We start from the raw sequence: 17,537 nt of genomic DNA, 5'->3' as shown, positions 1-17,537 counted from the left end.
TAAAACCCCACTTGGAAATGGTCCTGTTTGGAAATTGAAAATGTTCTGGTCTCCCTACATAACCGTCAGTGTGTACTCCTGGATTGGACAATGTTTCAGCTCCCTGCCAATCTGCCTGGGGCAACATTTTTGCTCCCTGTCCTTCATTTCTGTTCCCTAAATTCTTTAAAATAATTGGCAACTTTCTCCAGCTGATATGTAGAGCTACTTAATTGTGGCTGTGTTCAGCTACTAAATCTGGACATGGGGTAGAAACCCACATTTCGAGGTAACTAACAAATCCCTGATCCTTTTGTGTTTTCAGATTCTAAGTACTCAAATGATACAAGCATCTTCCAGGGGGGAAAAAAGGGAAAGTTTACCATGGCAGAGATGAAACTCATTTCCATTGAGAATTTCCCTCCTTCCTTCTTTATGTTATAGGCAATTTCTATTGAGAGGGAGTAACCTATAGAAAGTTGGCTGTGTTGGAAGAATGGGTTTCTTTTGGTCTATGTAAGTCTTAATCAAAATTATATAACTGGGGCACCTGGATGGCTCATTCGGTTAGGCATCTGCCTTTGGCTTGGGTCATGATCTCCGGGTCTTGGAATCGAGCCCCGCATTGAGCTCTCTGCTCAGTGGAGAGCCTGCTTCCCCCCCCCTCTCTCTCTGCCTGCCTCTCTGCCCACTTATGATCTCTCTCTCTGTCAAATAAATAAATAAAATCTTTAAAAAAATGTATAACCTGTAATAGCTTTGAGGCATCATACTTCCTGTTTCCATCACAGCATTTTAGTTACATAAGACTAACACTATAGCAATCTTTGGAGGAATATGGGATCTATTTAGGACTGTGTTTTCTCTTAAGTTTTCCAAAACGGCAGAGTTTCTCATCTCAGAAACACTACAACATTATTTTTCAAGCAAGGAATTCAGATTGTACCTGGAAAAAAAAATCACCTACAGAAAACTTTTTAAAAAATATTCTACATTGTTTCTAGAATCAAGAAGGGAAATGAAAACTATAAAAAGTTCAAAAGTAACTGCACAGAAAATAAACTGCGGCTGTTACTAATAATTTGGTCTTTATAACTTAAGCATAGCCTCAGTGGCTACATTTTACCTCAGGAAATTCTTGGCACTGATCTGTCGATGATTTATACACAACAGGAAACGATGAGAGTAGAAAGTTTCTAAATATGCTACAACATTCCTTTGGGTATCTAGCTTGGATTCATTAGACAAGCTGGCTTCAGGAGCTGACTAGAGATCCCAGCCAGTGAAGGTTAAAAGGGGCTCTCTGTTCATTTTAACAGTTCCTCTTGGGTTTTTAGTAACTGCTTTTTCTCAAAACTTCAACTGGATTTGGGAATGTCTAGATATAATATTTCTGTGAAAATGGATTACATTATGCCAGAGTCTGAGTATCCGCTCCACAGCTCACATTAAATGCACCAGATAAGGCTATAGCAAATTCAGAATGAAGGATTCCAGAGTCACATTTCAAAAGGTAATACTAAAGCCATGATCTGGTAAAGGAAATATAACACAACTTCCACCAACAAAAAATATTAGATGAATCTAATCTTTCAAATTTTTTGGATGTTGTTATTAATTTAGAATCTTTTCATTCTGTCAAAAGCCATCACATTGTCCTCTTAATATCTCATCCTCTTAATTTTTGAAATTCTGGCTGTTTATTAGAAATATAAAATGTATGTGTTAACTTCAGTTGAACATGAATAAAATGGTTGTCTCTGATCTCAGAATCACACAGGATACAAATAATATTAATAATAATGATAGGATAAATATATAAATTATAAATTAATAATTTTAAAAATTACATGAATATTGGATGCGTTGGAATCCTGAGATAGAACAAAGTTGAATTTTGAAAAAGAATTAAATGATGCTTCTTTCTCTAGCCCCTAGTCACCTAAACTTTACAAAGCCACAAAAATATTTCCCAAAAGTTAATCTGCTTTTTTTCCAGAGTGCTTAATTTTCCACCTTTACTTCTTTTGATGTAAAAAAAAAAAAAAACAACAACAAAAAAAACCAAAAAACCAAAAACCCATAACCAAAGATCCCCCAGGAGTTAACACCACTTTGCCAACTGCATGCATATCCAACCCAGTCACCTTGCTTAGCTGGAGATGTTTACATCTTAACACTGAGATCTCTTGCAATAATTGAGCTAAAGGAAGTCTGAAAGGCCTTATATAGCATTACAAATCCCAAATTGGGAAAATTAGGAAGATAAGGAGAAAATCTGCTTTGAAGTATGATTGTTTTTTGAACATTAGTTAGCACTAAAATAACTAGAGAGAAAACCCCAATTATACTCCTTACAATTATTCATCTGATACATTTGAGTAAAAAATGATACAAATAAATAAAAATCCTAACTCTGTATGACTTACAGGAAAAAGAAGAAAATCTTAACTAAATATCTGTTAAGGGTATGATAGGGATAAACAAAGTCCATTATCTACCTGCATTCCTATCTACTCATTTACTGATTTACTTCTCCTCTCATCTCCTGGGTTTGTCACATGATGATTATGCATTCACTCTCTTAACTTGACCATCTTCATCTTTATGGTTTGATGATACAATCTTTGGGAGGTATCTATCATCCTATATATTACTTACTGAGATTAAACCTAAGGCAATATTTAGAAATTTAGAAAAATATTTCCAGAAACTATCATTAGCAGGGAGGGAGCAAGTGAAAAGTTTTGTAGTCCCTTGAAAATGTGGCTCAACCAAGATCTCATTCCTTTGACACTATCTTGTTTGATTTCTATTTAAATATAGTTTTACCCTAATCAGTTTTCCAAGGAGTGAAATAAAATTGTTTATAGAAGAAAAGGTCTTTTGTAAGCAAGATGCTTAAGAAGAAGCCTGTGAACGGGAGGGACAGTAACCCCTCAGCTTGGTGGTATGTTCCAGACAATAAACTGTACATATCAACCCGGTTCACCCTGGGATTGTGTCATATCATTGATTAAATGTAGCCTGTACATAAGGCTGGACAAAAGGAAAGGGTAAGATGTCACTGGAAGGGTATTACTTATCCTTAAAAACCTGAAACCTCCCTTCAGAATTAAGTTTGGGATCTGTGTTTATAGGCTGTTTTTGCCCCCACCTAGAGCGCAGGGGGAACCAATGTGATGGTGGCCAAAATTTAACTTGGATGGCTGCAGTTCAGGGGCTGTATCATTTAACTCTTTAGGAAGTTCAAGAAAATTCAGTTAATAAGGAGAAACCTTCAGAAAATGAATTGTTTCAGAACGTGCTTGGTTTGGTCCTGATTTAAAATGAGAAGAGGAATCTTGATTAATCAAGGAACACCTGAGTCTACTCATCTTTAGAACACAGATCCCTCTCTTTTACCATTTTCTCTGGGTTGCTCTCTTTTCACATTCTCTATCCCTCTCACTTCCCTCTCCTTATCTTCAATGCCCCCTTTCATTCTCTGTTCTTCTCTAACCTGCTCTTTCCTATCTTGCCATTCTTTCTGGCTTTTACCTTTTCCCCTCCTCCTACCATTTTATTCCTCTGTACTGACCAGGCTTTAGGCTAAAGCCTTTCAAAAACATTCTTTAGTTCCTGGTTGCAAGGGAGAAGTAGCCCTCTACACCTTGCCCTCAAAAAAAGAGACTTTTAAATGAGAATGAATTCCACAACTTCTGAGAATTTTGATTTGTATTTTCTGGCTACTGATTATTTAAATTCAAGTCCATTTCAAGTTTCCTTCATTAACTTTGTATTTAAAATATGAACATGGCCAAATTATTGTTCTCTTTTGTTCTTGAATAGAGGACATTACATCATTAGAATTCCACACATTGTATTCTTTTTCATCTCTCCTATCTAGAAAGAAAGAGAGAAAAAAAGAGAGAAAGAAAGAAAAGAAAAAAGAAAATGAAAAAGAAAAAGAAAAAAAGAAAAAGAAAAAAAGAGTCCCTTCCTGGATATCTCTCTTTACATTACCCTTTCATTTTCACCTTCTCAGGATTGCTCTCTGGGCTCTGAAAAGGTAGACAATCTACAAAGTGGTTTCTATCAACTAGATGAACCAAGTTAATATATTTTGTTTCTTAGTTATTGGACCCAGAGTATATATCTCCAAAGAGTATTGCTATGCCTTCGGGTGGCAGTATGTTTTTCTGAAAAACAGGTCATGATGAATTTGCACATAAAGAGTTTCTTCCAGTAGTTTCGAGTCTCAGCTTATCATATTTCTATACCTTCTGAGGACATTCAGAACAAAATATCCCTGCCTTCTGCATAACATTATTCTCAAAAAACAAAAACAAAAACAAAAACAGACTTTTGTCATAATAGAGAAGAGAGTGGGCCCATTTCTCTCATAAGAGAAGATCAACTCAGTGGTGATCATGAAGCAATTAAAAGGAAACTTTTACCCTCTTATAAACTAATAATAATATTTCAAGTATTTGCTCTAGATGGGCTTTTCATCTATGAAAATAGATAAAAAAGAAAATGGATCTTGTAACAACAACAACAACAACAATAAGAAAGGTCCATTTCTGCAATGGAGATCTACTGGAATGTATATCATACTTCAGAGAAATCTATGGTAAAGAAATGAAATTAAATAACTACAGAGAAATATTTATTCATTAATTTCAGTTTATAGCACTCAGAAAGCATTGTGGTAATATTTTTCTAATTCTATAGCTGATAATGCTTCGGAAAATTTCTAAAAACTGTATTTAATATTTTAAGGTATAGTTTTCTAAAGATTGAGAGACATTCTCAAAATGTACATAAAAGTACTGATGACTCTGGAGATACATATAATAAACATGTTCGTATATCCCTTAAGGTTATAAGATGCACTCCAAAAAAAATTTAATGAAAATTAAGTTAGTATTAAAGCTTCCTCATAACTGTCAAATTTATCAGATTTAATTGTAGTACATCCCAGGATGATACGTAAAATAGAAACAGAGGTAAATATTTGAGCTACTTTTTAATTTGTTTTGTCTACCATATCCTCAAAATCAATGTTTCTAGGAGTCACAGATAACAGATAAGTCATCTTTAGCAAAGATTAAAGCACACCATTCCTTTAAATTTTCTTGAGCCCTTGAATTATTTATTATTATAGCACATTATATCCATTTCAATTTAAAAGAATATACTTTGACTATAATTGGCCAACTATTTCTGTTCTTTAAACACATGTCTATTTTTTCTTACTTGGGGGGATTAAATAGATATTAAAAGTAGATTCTACAAAAACAGTAATGTTACAGGTTCAATCAATGCAGTTGTTTCTGTTAACATATCTAGCAATATCTCATTTCTTGAAAATTAGCTTTTCAATTCATTCTTAGCCTACATTATACATCCCCAAGTTCTATGGCTCTCTATGGTCCAGGTATGCAGATAAAAAGTAGGTGAAATGCTTCCTGTTTACACTCTATTTGATTAAAGAGTTAACATACACATTTATTTAAGAATTATTATATATAATTAAATGTCAAGGAGCAGTTCTGGGTTTGTTACTTACACTCCAAACAAGACAGTTGATCATTAAAGTTATGTGCCTGGGTGTGTGTGTGTGTGTGTTTAAAATTCTTCAACAAACTGAAAATTATGTAGAAAGCTTATAGAGGTTACTCATATTCACATGTTAAAGTATTAAAAGAGATTTCCTAAACTAGAATGGAAACAGTGTTTCCTAGATGCATTATAAAATTCTGTTGATTAGTAAGGACTGATATCATGGAGTAGGAAGTAAAGGAATCAGATGCATGCCAATTAGTACTTTGGAAAGCCTTACTTTTTTAAAAGTTGTATCACTATCCTGTTTCTTCCTTTTGTACATTCCTTCCCTACTTGAAATCTTTGCAACTTATTTCAAATTCTGTGAATTAAGAACAATTCTCTTGAAGCCAGTTTAAACATTTAGATATATACAAATATCATTGCAATACATCATATACCCAATTATGCATTCCATTTAATGACCAAAACATTGTTCCTTGAGACTTTTTTTTCTCAGAATGTAGTAAAGGAACACTAGGTGGAATTCAAACCTGAAGGAATTTGTATAGCATGTCCAAGAATGGACGTTTGAAATTGACAAGAAAGGACACCTGGTAAGGCCTCTGATGTATATTTGAATTGTGTCTTTGACAAAGCAGTTCCTCTTAAACCTCTGAGACACTAATGGTGTTTGTTAGCCTCAAAACAGACCTATTATCCACATCCATGTGATTACACTACTCTCTCTCTCTCTCTCTCTATATATATATATATATATATATAAAGACTAAATTCATGTTACCATTCAGTTTTAAAATCAAAATTTGGATTCCCAAGCTTCTTATTTTTTGTATATATTTACCTCAGTGAAGGAGAGATGACTTTCTTAATATTGCCATTTAATTGGAATTTAAATATTGCTATCAAATAGTTTTAAACAAATGCTTCAGAGAAGGTGCAGCATTATCTACAGTTGGGAATCATAGATTCTCACCTTGATTTCCTGTGTGACTTTAAACAATAATTTATTTCCTTGTTTCCCTTGTTTTAGTCTGAGATCAATATTTTGTTTTGGCTTCATTAGTCTCTGCTTAACTAAATAAGATTAGTGGATTATCTTATTCAAAGTTTATTCAAATATGTGAGTAATATCTAGCACTATTTATTCTTATTGTAATAAATATTGTATTATTTAGCGCTTTTTTCTTCCTAAGTAGAAATCCATTAGTATAATTGGTATACAAAGAAAAACAAATTTTTACTATAGAAAATTAGGGTTTAAGTTCAAATGCATGGTTAAAAAAATTACCATCTATCGCATTCACCTTTTATCCCAGAGTTGGTACTAATCTAATGCAAAACAGTGGATCAATACATAAAATTCAAAATAAATGTTTAGAGCATTAGGCTCAGAGATAATCTATTTGAATTCAGTGTAAACAGAGCAATGCCAAATGAAGTAGATGTACTCTTTGGGCTAGCAGGGAGAATATTAACTTCATTTTTTCCCCGGATAATAAAATCATTACACAGAAAACATTACGATTTCCAAGTAAATGTAACATTTTTTAATGCAATTATGAAATGTTTATATCTGCCTTTTTCTACATATAGGTATGTGCACAGAAATACCATAGTAAATTGAACTAACATTGAGCAATCTATTAAAAATAGGATTAGTCCTTAAACTACATGCTACTATTCTTACTACTTTACATTTACAAGGAAAGCAAGGCTTCATTAGTAAAGATTTGATACTGTTCTCTAAAATAAAAACACAATAACGCAACCCACCTCCCAATCCTGGTCTCAGACGATTGTCATAACCATCTAGGAGTCGGTCCAAAATTCTGGTGAAGACAGTAGTGTTGTCTTTAAGTTCATCTTGTAATGAGGGTTGTCCATAGCTGAAAAAGATATAAAGGCAGGTAATAATCTAAATTACATAATTCTATTAAAACCTTTTTCCCAAATAAAGCTTTCCCTAGATTTTCCTATCTTCTTTCCTATTGAATCTTAATTTGAAAATTCCTTCCGGCAAAGTTAAAAAAAAAAAGTCATATTTTAATTTTTACCATTTTCTCATACTTGTTATCACACATGATAAACTCTTTATTCTAATTTTCTAACTATGGAAGGAAAATTATAGGAAATGAGTTCTGTCTCTTTGCCCGTATAAATCTCAGCATGTATACAATGCTATAATGCATGTTTCCCTGGGCAAGAAGGTTAATGCATGCTAAGGAGAAATAAAAAAAATCTGGCAAACTTCTTCCAAAAATAAAAACACAAAACGTATTCATGAGCTATCAAATTAGTAGTTTTGCTTTCATTTAATGTAACGTATAGCATTAGCCTAAGATTTCACCTACCAACATTTACTTCTTTCATCCACTTTATATATATATAGATATAGATATAGAGGTAGAAATATCTACATATATCTGTATTTATTCTTTTGATGTTCTTTTAGGATATTTAGATGAGAAAAAAAGTTAAAACGTGTTTCTTAGGATAATTATAGTTTCAAATCAGTGTGTAATTTCCATTCCCCTTGAGTTTTATGAACTGATTTCTACAATGTGCCTAATTCAAATCTCTAATTAAATGAGTTTTTGTCATTTCTGTCTTAAAGTAAAAGATACCTTGGAAAAGATATGGTCCAATATTCTTAATTTATGGTTTATTGAACTGTAGTGTCGGATTAGTGTTTTAAGAAAACATAGCAATCTGTGAGCAGAGCTTGAACAAGAACCCTGTTTTCTTCAACTTTTAGTCTAAAACTTTAGTTCTATTCTTCTATAATGGATTAATTGTTTCTATTTAAATCTTTCTAGCTTCAGGTATCATTTCTACCCCTTATCATTACTAGTCTTTGAGTTTCAACCACATAGTGACCATAGTTCAAATACTGCGCATTTCTTATAACAATCACATTATCATTTATGGTTGTTGAATCATACTTTATGTAATGATTAGGATGACACCTCCAAAATCCTTTGAGAGAAGTTTTTTTATCTCAGTGGATCACACTCACTGATACATTTCAATGACAGTTCTGACCTTGAGTTAAAAAAAAAAAATGGAGAGTGTAAACTAAGAAACGCCACAAAAATATCACTTTCATACTCTGTTTAATATGCTTTTGGCTTCACTCTTGTGTGTTTGTATTACTGATCAATGAAAAAAACAGTAACATCCGAAACCAGGATTCACTTATTTGACAGGAGTAAGAAATATAAAGAAAGTATCATTTCAAAAACAAACATTATTTTTAAAAAGGTAAGTAGTTTTATATCGTCAAAATTCAATGGCCATTTTTCTGATAAAATTTTAATTTAATAATTAAAACTATTATAACTAAAGGCTCTTCATGATGCTAAATATATGAAATTCAACTGCATGGAACAATTTCCCATTCTCCTAAATTCAACATTAATACCATACAGCTTGACAGTTTATTCTCCCTTGGCAAAATTAAACATCTTACTAGTTTTTGAAATCAAATTTTCCAGGATGTCTCATTAGCAGATGATACCAGTAAAGCAAAAATAGTTGTCTAAATGTAATTACTTATAAAAAGTCTTCACAAAACGAACTGTCACACATGCATGCATCTTTCAAGGATATTGAAGGTCATCTTGATAAAGGTGGAAAAGAAATGCTAGTCCACTTTAAATTGTGAGGAGGGCCTGATCAAGTAGTCTAAGGAAGAAAGCAGCAAAATAAGAAGGTTAAAGATGAGATGGGGTAAGGGACAGAGCACAATTAGATTCTGGATACAATTCCTAGAATATGCAGTTGTCTATTACCTTTTCCTGCATTTTTTTGTGTGTTGAGGCGTATACTAAATTCAGGAAAAACTTTCATCCCTGGTTTTATCTTATAAGTGCCATTTCCACCAATTGTATACATCAGAATGCAAATGCCAAAGGAGACGTTTCCATCCCTCCCAGAAAACTAGTTCTGCTATCCCAGCTGGAATAGTACCTTATTTCCTGTGATTTTCTAATGAGGGTATTTTTCATCTCCACTTCTAATTTACTATGTCCAGTTATAACTGTCAAAGAATAACCCCAGAATAGAGATCAAGATTGTTTATTGCTCTTAAACACTTATGCCAATGTAAGGTTTCCTAAACAGAATATATAATTTGAAGAGAAATGTCAGTTACAGTACCTGATTTTGATTCCGAATGAACCACTCTATAATAAAATACTGTGCACTATCTCCATCTACAGGTCATTACAATAGTAACACTTCATATAATTTTTCAAAAGAAATGGAAAACATTTAACTCCTCGGATTAAGAGTATCTGGCAATAGTGGATCTCCTCTTTATCTGATAGTCATTACTTACCACACACAATAGCAAATAATAAAAACAGACGTCTTAATTAAAAAAAAATTTCCTAAATTCACATCTTTCCAGATCATTCCTTCTCTCTACCTTAACTTTTTAAGAGTTTACCTTCCATTACATCTCGAAGAACCTTGGGTTTTTATGTCTAAGACTGTCTTAAGGGCCACAGGAGTATACCATGCAAGAAGTATAAAAGCAGATAAAGAAGAATCTGAAATTTTTGGTCACTTACATCACTGCTACTACAATATGTTTATATGCTTGATTTGATCATCAGCAAATTTTCAAATATGGTTAAACATACGTTTAAATTTTTCTCATAACTTTTCCCACAGTAGTCACGCTTAATTAGAGAAGTTCAATTTTATGTAATGTTCTTAAATATTCGTTTAGTATATTCTACCTCTATTGATTATACAAAGAATGGTTTCAAAACATAATATGCACACATATTTATAGAGACTTAGGACTTTCAAATTACAAATATTATTTTAAACTTTCCATTTTCATGCAGTCACAAGTTACTCTATGATCTTTACAGCTGGCTAGAAATTTTCTTGTTGGAAAATCAACTCACAGAGTATGCAGACATTAATTGGGGTAACTTTCTCTATGAATTAGGAAACTACATATTTCATTCAGTTACAACTGAACAGTGAGAAGTTCAATTTAAGACTTAAATGTTGAATTAATACATTCCTTTAACAAAAGCGTGTTAAGTGTATTCTAACCATCATGCAAATAAGATGGCTATTTTTTCATACTGCTCTTCTTTATTCTTAGTTGGGATTTTATTGCTGTTAAGTTTTTTGAATTCCCTTAGTCATGAATTTCATCCAAGGACAATTTTCTTCCCCCTGAAAGAATAAATGAAAAGTTACAAAAATTATCATGCGGATCTAAAATAAAGTGCCCCCACCTTCTTCCAGTCAATGTGCTCAGAAGGAGGGTCCAGGCCCAAAGATACTCAGAGAGACCCGGACTTTTCTTCATTGCGGGCTTGTGCAGCTGAAAAGTAGAACAAGCAGAGATCAATGTCTCTTGCAAGAAACATCAGGTTATAACCACTAGGGCTGACTGAGGCAGTTCAGATGAATGCTTTGAAGTCAGGAAATGACCTCACTGGGATATGACACCTCATTGGAAGCAATGGAAACCTGGACCATCCATTCTCCACTATCCCTTCCATTTCTCCATTCAGAAATATATCAGTGTCTTAATTTCTCCTGTAAAAGAATACAAATTGAAATGCTTTCAAGTGCCAATACTGCCCAACATAAAAACTGTTTTTTTTTTCCTTTAGGTTTTATATTTCCAATATAGTGTGAATTACTCTCTTCCTGTTTTTTATGATCTGAAAATATTGACCTTTCTGATTGGAGTTTCCACGCCTGAACTGTGAATTGAAATTTTTAAGCTGGTGTCTGTAACGGGGAGAAATGTTTTGGAGCTGAGATGGGGTAGGTTAGTATGCTTCAATGACTGAATTCATCTTTGAATTCTGGATGCACCTTGATTTCAGAAGCAACTGTATTTATCTTAAAAAAAAAAAAAAAAAAGAAAAGAAACACACTGTTGAATGCCGAAGTCGTGCTTATGTTCTCTGCCTGTGATTGCCTTATTAAATATGCTCACTAATGCTTCTGTGAGGCTAAAGGACATACTTTACAGTCAAACCATGTGCTGATCTCTCTCATACACACAAACCACACTCACATAAATGCATACAAACATGCCCACACATATCTTTTAAGCCCTCTTGAATTCTGCCAGGTTGCTGCTAGAAAATGTTTCATCTCAAACAGATGGAAGCTGGAGTGCTTTGCTTTACATGAATACGGGAATCTTTTTTCCCTCTTAGGTAAAGTGCAATCAATCACCATCTGATTGTTGAATTTTAGACTTGATAGTGGGATGCTGGAGGAAAGGAGGAGTATGGAAAGCTTAAATATTTCAAAAAATTATGATCTATTTGTGGAGTCAATTTTTAAAAATCAGTGCACTACCTGGATAAGGAGCAGATATGGTAACACTTTATTTCATGTGTCATAATTAAAGGCAGTTATAACATGAGAATGTTAAAGGTATTTATTAGCACTTCCCTGAATCTATACTCCTTAGTATAGACAGTGATTAATGGATTGCATGTCTTTTAAAGCATGTTTTTCATTAACCACTCTATGGTTTAATGTGGTATGTCTTTAAGTACATCTACACAAATGCTTTCCACACTCTTGGGGATCATTTATATCAGTAAAAACCATTACAAACAGGCATGTAAGCAATGAAACATAATTAATGTGTTTGGAGTAAAATGGTCTAGATCTACAGAAAAGAGCTGTGAGCTTCATAGTTTTTACTTAATTTAGTCACTGGTTTTGGCACGGACGAGAAGAAATATTGGATAAATATCATTATGTTAAAATACTGCATCTAAATTGCACATTTATAATTCACCCTTGCATTAATCTTCAACATGTTATGAAAGAAAAGCAACTTCTCTTGCCCTATTAATAATTATTGGTCTTTATAAAAAAGGGGGGGTATTCCCAAAGGGGTAAATGAAACAAAATCCCAGGACAAGGTACCATAGCTTTTTGTCCTCCTCTGGCATTTTAAAGAGAAAAACAAACCTATCATGGTGCTCGAGTTGTTGAGTAAGAAAGTTTCTTGCAAATACAAACATAATAGTTTAAAAGAAATGCTAAGCTGCTTCCTTACCCTTTTCCACCTTCCCCCACCAAACGCACACCCTCCAAACACCCATATCCCATGCCACTCATATCAAATGGTAAGTTGAGTTTTTCATGTTCAGAACCAGAGAGACCCCTACACCAGAGGGCATTTTAGCAGCGTCCCCTGGAAAGGAGAAAAGAGGCATTTTTGCAGACAGAATGTGAGAGTGCCTTCCATAGGACAGAACACTAAGACAGGTTTTCTGTCCCAGCGTCTTAACTTTAGATGATGCCCCCCAAAGCCCCTCCCCAGCTCATCCCAGCACGCTCTTGGAAAAAAAAAAAAAAAAATCAAAACAACATGTCACCACCCACCCCACGGAATAAATTCATATCTGCCTAAGAAAGAGAGAAAGAAAAGAAGAGATACAGAGGGGCAAAAATAATGCTTCTCTATCGCTGCGGTTTTCACCCTGAAAGAAAAACATTCGTTGTTTCTACCTGCTATGGGATCGGGCTCTTGTCCTGTTCCTCTTTCTCTTTTTTCTCCAGCATTCCTGTCTCTCCAGCTAGGAAAAGCAGCGTTCAAAGCTCAGTGTGTAGCGGTCTGAAGCCGCACTTACCTCGGGCCCCCTCTGGGCACAGGATCGCTCAAGACCCGGGAAAAGTGTGCGAGAGAAAATCGCGGAGAGCCTGGAACCAGCGCGAGTCCGCGAGTCCGGGCGCGCCGCGAGCGGAGGGGCGTCCTCGCTCTGCCTCTCACTCACTCGGTCTGAGCCATCATGGACTCTGTGTGCTCCTTTGCTGAAGATTTCACACCCAAATTTGCTTCCCAGTATCCGATCTGCAGCTATACAACAAAAGATTTCTCTTTACCAAGACAGTAGTAATACGTCCCAGGGCAAACCGGATGTGAAATAGGCGGTGACTTCATGCCAGAGAGATTTTATTTTAGAAAGGAAGGTGGTACCAGCCTCTGGATCTGGAGACCAATCCGCCCATTTTTTATATGCAGCACAATTTAACTTGCACCGCTCTGGCCCTAATCCCCTTCTCTCTGGCTGCAGACTCAAATCCTTCTACAATCTGCTGCAAGCTTTCCTTTTTTTTTTTTTTTTTTTTTTTTTTTTGGTGGGGAGTAGAAATGGGGGAGCAAAGGGTAGACAGGGTTAGAGACCCAGGGACTCTACTCAGAACCTTTTCATACTTTCAATTTATGAACACTATTTTAAGGTGTGCCCATTAAAAAAAAAAAAAAACTCATCAGTGTAACTAATCCTTTGATCAAAGATTCAACCACTGCATGCATATGAATGAATGCAGGGAGCTGCAGGGTTGCACATGTGGAAAGCCACCGTCCTCTCGCCTGTCTCCCTCACACGCACTCCCACACACATGTCTGAGTCCCTGTGTCTTGCGGAGTCACGAATAATGAGGGATGGCGGGGAAGAGTTCTGGCCAGGAGGGAACTGGCCACCGGGTTTCGAGGCTTTCGCACTTTCACAGGTTGTGAGCGCTTTTCACCCCACCTTCGTCTGCAGCTTAGAGGGCAGCAATAAACGCTCTCCGGAACCGCGTTTTTAATCTCTGGGGGCAACCGTTTGTCTGTTTACGTTATGAAGGAGAACACACGGGCTTCTTTAAGTAAGAATTGTGCTGGGTCCCTAGGACGAGGAGTATTTAACTTTAAATAAAGCACCCAGATCATTTCTAGGTTTGAGAGTCATAGCTCCATTTCCGGAATCATTCCCTCGCCTCGAACTCCATCCATCATCCTCCGGATTAGGAAAATGGGAGAGGGGGAGGAGAGAAGATTAACAAAAAGATTTTTAGAAGTCAAGACAAAACCGTCTTCTACTTTTTTTTTTTTTTTTCCTCCTCCCTGCCCTCTTCTGTTACCCTCCCTGGTGGCTCTCCACCCACGAATAAACTATACACTTAGGGAAGGAGGGTGTATTTCAACATCAATCTAACTAAAATTTCAACGAGCCAGGGGCGACTGAGTTCTATCTTCGGATTTTGTGAATGGGTGTTTGTAGCACAGAAGAAATGGGTGTTTCTGAAATGACCCGAAGCTCTGGAAACTGTCCCTTCTGTACTTGCGCTAGACTAGATAGGAGGCGCTGAAAAGATAGGGTGCCTTCAGGTATTTCTTCTGGTGAGGAAGGTCCGACCTTTGAGCTCCCTAGTCATTTTGACGACGAAGACTTCTAGCAGAGGAGACTTTTTTTTTTTTTTTTTTAAATAGGGGCGGAGCTTGGCAAGGAGAAGAAAAAAACCCTAAATGGCAAGTCTATACCACTCACTGGTTTTTGATGCTGGAAGCCTTCCTTGACGTTGTGCTGCAATGTAATCAGCTTAGGTGGTTAAAACATAGGACAGGTAATTGAAAATAAACTTATCTTATTGAAAAAATGAAGGAAAATAAAAATGATGACCACATTCAGATTTGGGCTTGGTTATCATGAGTTTTAAAAGGGAAATGTTACTGGGAAATTATTTTAGAAATAAATCTTCAAGAAAGAGAGATTTAAAGACCATCTTATGTTGCCTACTCTGTTCAGATAGGACAAAGATCAATGCATTCTTAAAGATATCCATTGAGGATCATCATATCTTCCTTATATGAGAGTCCTCAATTTTTATTTACTTATGTACTTATCCATTAATCACTTACTTCTTGAGCAGTTCTGAGAATTAAAACTCACTTCAGCGATATTCTGAAACCCTGGGTTAACAATTTAAAAATACTGTTTTCTTATCTGACCATTTAAAATGCAATTCCATTGTTTTCCTTTGATTCAACAAAGACTATTCAATAAAGACTATTTCTAGATAGTCCTAGAAATGTAATCTTTTCATCTTTTTTCCTCCTGGTAAAACTGTCACAGCTCCTTGTACTCTCCTCCGCAAATGAAATAACTTTATATCCTCTATCTAATGCCATACAATCAAATCACTCTACTGATTATGTTTTTTCCAATCAGTTACTGAAACGTTATCATTCGCACCATAATCTCTGAAAACAATGCCAATCACATCTTTCTTCAGATTAAATATTATGTGACTATCCAATAGGATGCAACTGCACAGCATTTCCATACATTTTAAGACAAATATTTAGAAATAAGATTGTATTTATCTTAAAACTACAGTTAAAACTACAGGAATGGAAAAGTCCATACTATGATTTTCTAAGTAAAACAAGGCAGTTTTTACTAGCTGATCTGTGTATGATTTGTTTTAAGACATATGTTTTAAATAAATGAATTTAATAAATAGTGGCCATGTAAAACATTGATAATTTGACTACTCCAAAAACAGCAATTGCAACTTTAAATTATCCGTGTATTTATTATTTCCCATCAAGGTATCATTAACATATGCACATATTACCAACAAATAAATATAAGAAAAATATAAATTAATGACAAGGAGATAATTACTTTATATTGTCTTGTTATATTGAATCTTTTAGATCATTGGTGACACTCTTGTTTTTTCCTCTACCTAGGGGAATAAATTCCTTCAAACTGTGTGTGCAACTTATATCTGATTGAAGTAACTTTTTATAATAGTAGTAACCATGATATTTAGTATTCTTAAAGTGTTTACTTGGTGCCAAGTAATGTGCTAACAAACTTGCATAAACCATTCAATTTAATTCATAAAACATGTCTGTGAGAGATAGTCTTAATATACCTGCTTTACTAATCATCCAATAAATTATGGGTTAGAGAGAGTGAGATTTGCCAAGGGTCACATAGGTAGTGAATGTTCGTGCTATGCAAACCCAGATCTTCTGACTTCAAAGCTTATTTTCTTGACCACCCTTCTACATTACTTTATTTCCTTAATTACTATAAGTTGTAAATTCACGTTAAAATCTGTTTTATTCATCTTACATCTATGCTTACCATCTTCATATCAGTTACATAAAACCTATCTCTGAACATTTTTAAAAAAATATTTGTTCAGGGGGTGCCTGCGTGGCTCAGGTGGTTAAGCCACTGCCTTTGGCTCAGGTCACGATCCTGGAGTTCCAGGATCGAGTCCCACATCAGTCTCCCAGCTCTGTGGGGAGTCTGCTTCTCCCTCTGACCTTCTCCCCTCTCATGCTCTCTCTCTCTTCCTCTCTCAAATAAATAAATAAAATCTTAAAAAAAAATTGTTCAGGACAAGATTCTTCTTTTGCTGGTCTAGTGCCTCAAACTGCAACACAGGGTCAGGTTTACTTCAGTGTTTTGGAGGTTTCTGCTATTTTCCTTCTTACAAGGCCACTCTCTCAAAGGACCTCCAAACCCTCACTGGTTGTAGGCAGAAGGGATTTGAGGTCAAACATAGGACCACAGATCCTGGGGAGGCCTAACAGCTCTATTTCCAGTGTTGCAGTCTGGTACATTTTGCTTTTTCTGTCAATTTTAAATGGCAGGAAGCCCTGACCTAATTGAAGAAGTGGTACTGATTCTTTTCAACAGAAATGTTTTTACTTTCTCCAACTAAATGTGAACCAAATGAGGGAAAAAAAATAGCAAGAGTATTCTTATTAATTCAGTGTGGCTTTTTATCATTTATAAAATAATTTGGGGTGAGGGAGAAGAAGAAGCAAAAATAATGAAATATCAAATAAGTATCAACCGAAGCCTAGAATAAAGTGGTCTTTTTAAATGTCTTTGCATAGCTTAGATATGGGTGCTGCAAGTACATTTTAACATGTAGGAAGCCCAGTTATCAATCTGCAACAATAATGTACAGGTTGCAGTTAAACATGATGCCACCTACATTTATTTATATATACAGTTGGATATTAAAATGGAATTTTTACACTCACTAAACTAGTCCCCCTTTTCTAATACTCCTATTTATCATACAGACCATCTTGCTAATGAACTATATGAGCACATCCAGAGGGCTATACCTTCTATTCTAGTTGGTACTGAAATAATAGCTCAGTGGGAAAAAGAATTGTGATTTAAGTAAAAGAGCAC

The 17,537-nt window shown here is 35.0% G+C and overlaps 1 protein-coding gene across 2 annotated transcripts in view; it reads right to left on the bottom strand.

Moving 5' to 3' along the window:
- Positions 1 to 13,603, bottom strand: part of GABRA1 (gamma-aminobutyric acid type A receptor subunit alpha1) — a 53,997-nt gene extending 40,394 nt beyond the window's left edge. Inside the window, exons 1-3 of one of the 2 annotated variants that reach the window (XM_032851732.1) lie at positions 13,173 to 13,603; positions 10,794 to 10,882; positions 7,306 to 7,418 (exon numbers count right to left, since the gene is read on the bottom strand). In XM_032851732.1, the coding sequence (XP_032707623.1) occupies positions 7,306 to 7,418; positions 10,794 to 10,867 (187 nt within the window). In that variant the 5' untranslated portion in view covers positions 10,868 to 10,882; positions 13,173 to 13,603. The other variant, XM_032851733.1, reaches the window with a different exon arrangement.
- Positions 13,604 to 17,537: the final 3,934 nt, after the last annotated feature.

This window comes from Lontra canadensis, unplaced genomic scaffold (genome assembly GCF_010015895.1).
Source record: "Lontra canadensis isolate GAN:19392208 unplaced genomic scaffold, GSC_riverotter_1.0 scaffold5, whole genome shotgun sequence".
In the NCBI taxonomy this organism is placed as follows: Eukaryota; Metazoa; Chordata; class Mammalia; order Carnivora; family Mustelidae; genus Lontra; species Lontra canadensis.
The sequence above is the reverse complement of the archived record's forward strand: the minus strand, read 5'-3'. Positions and strand labels throughout refer to the sequence as shown.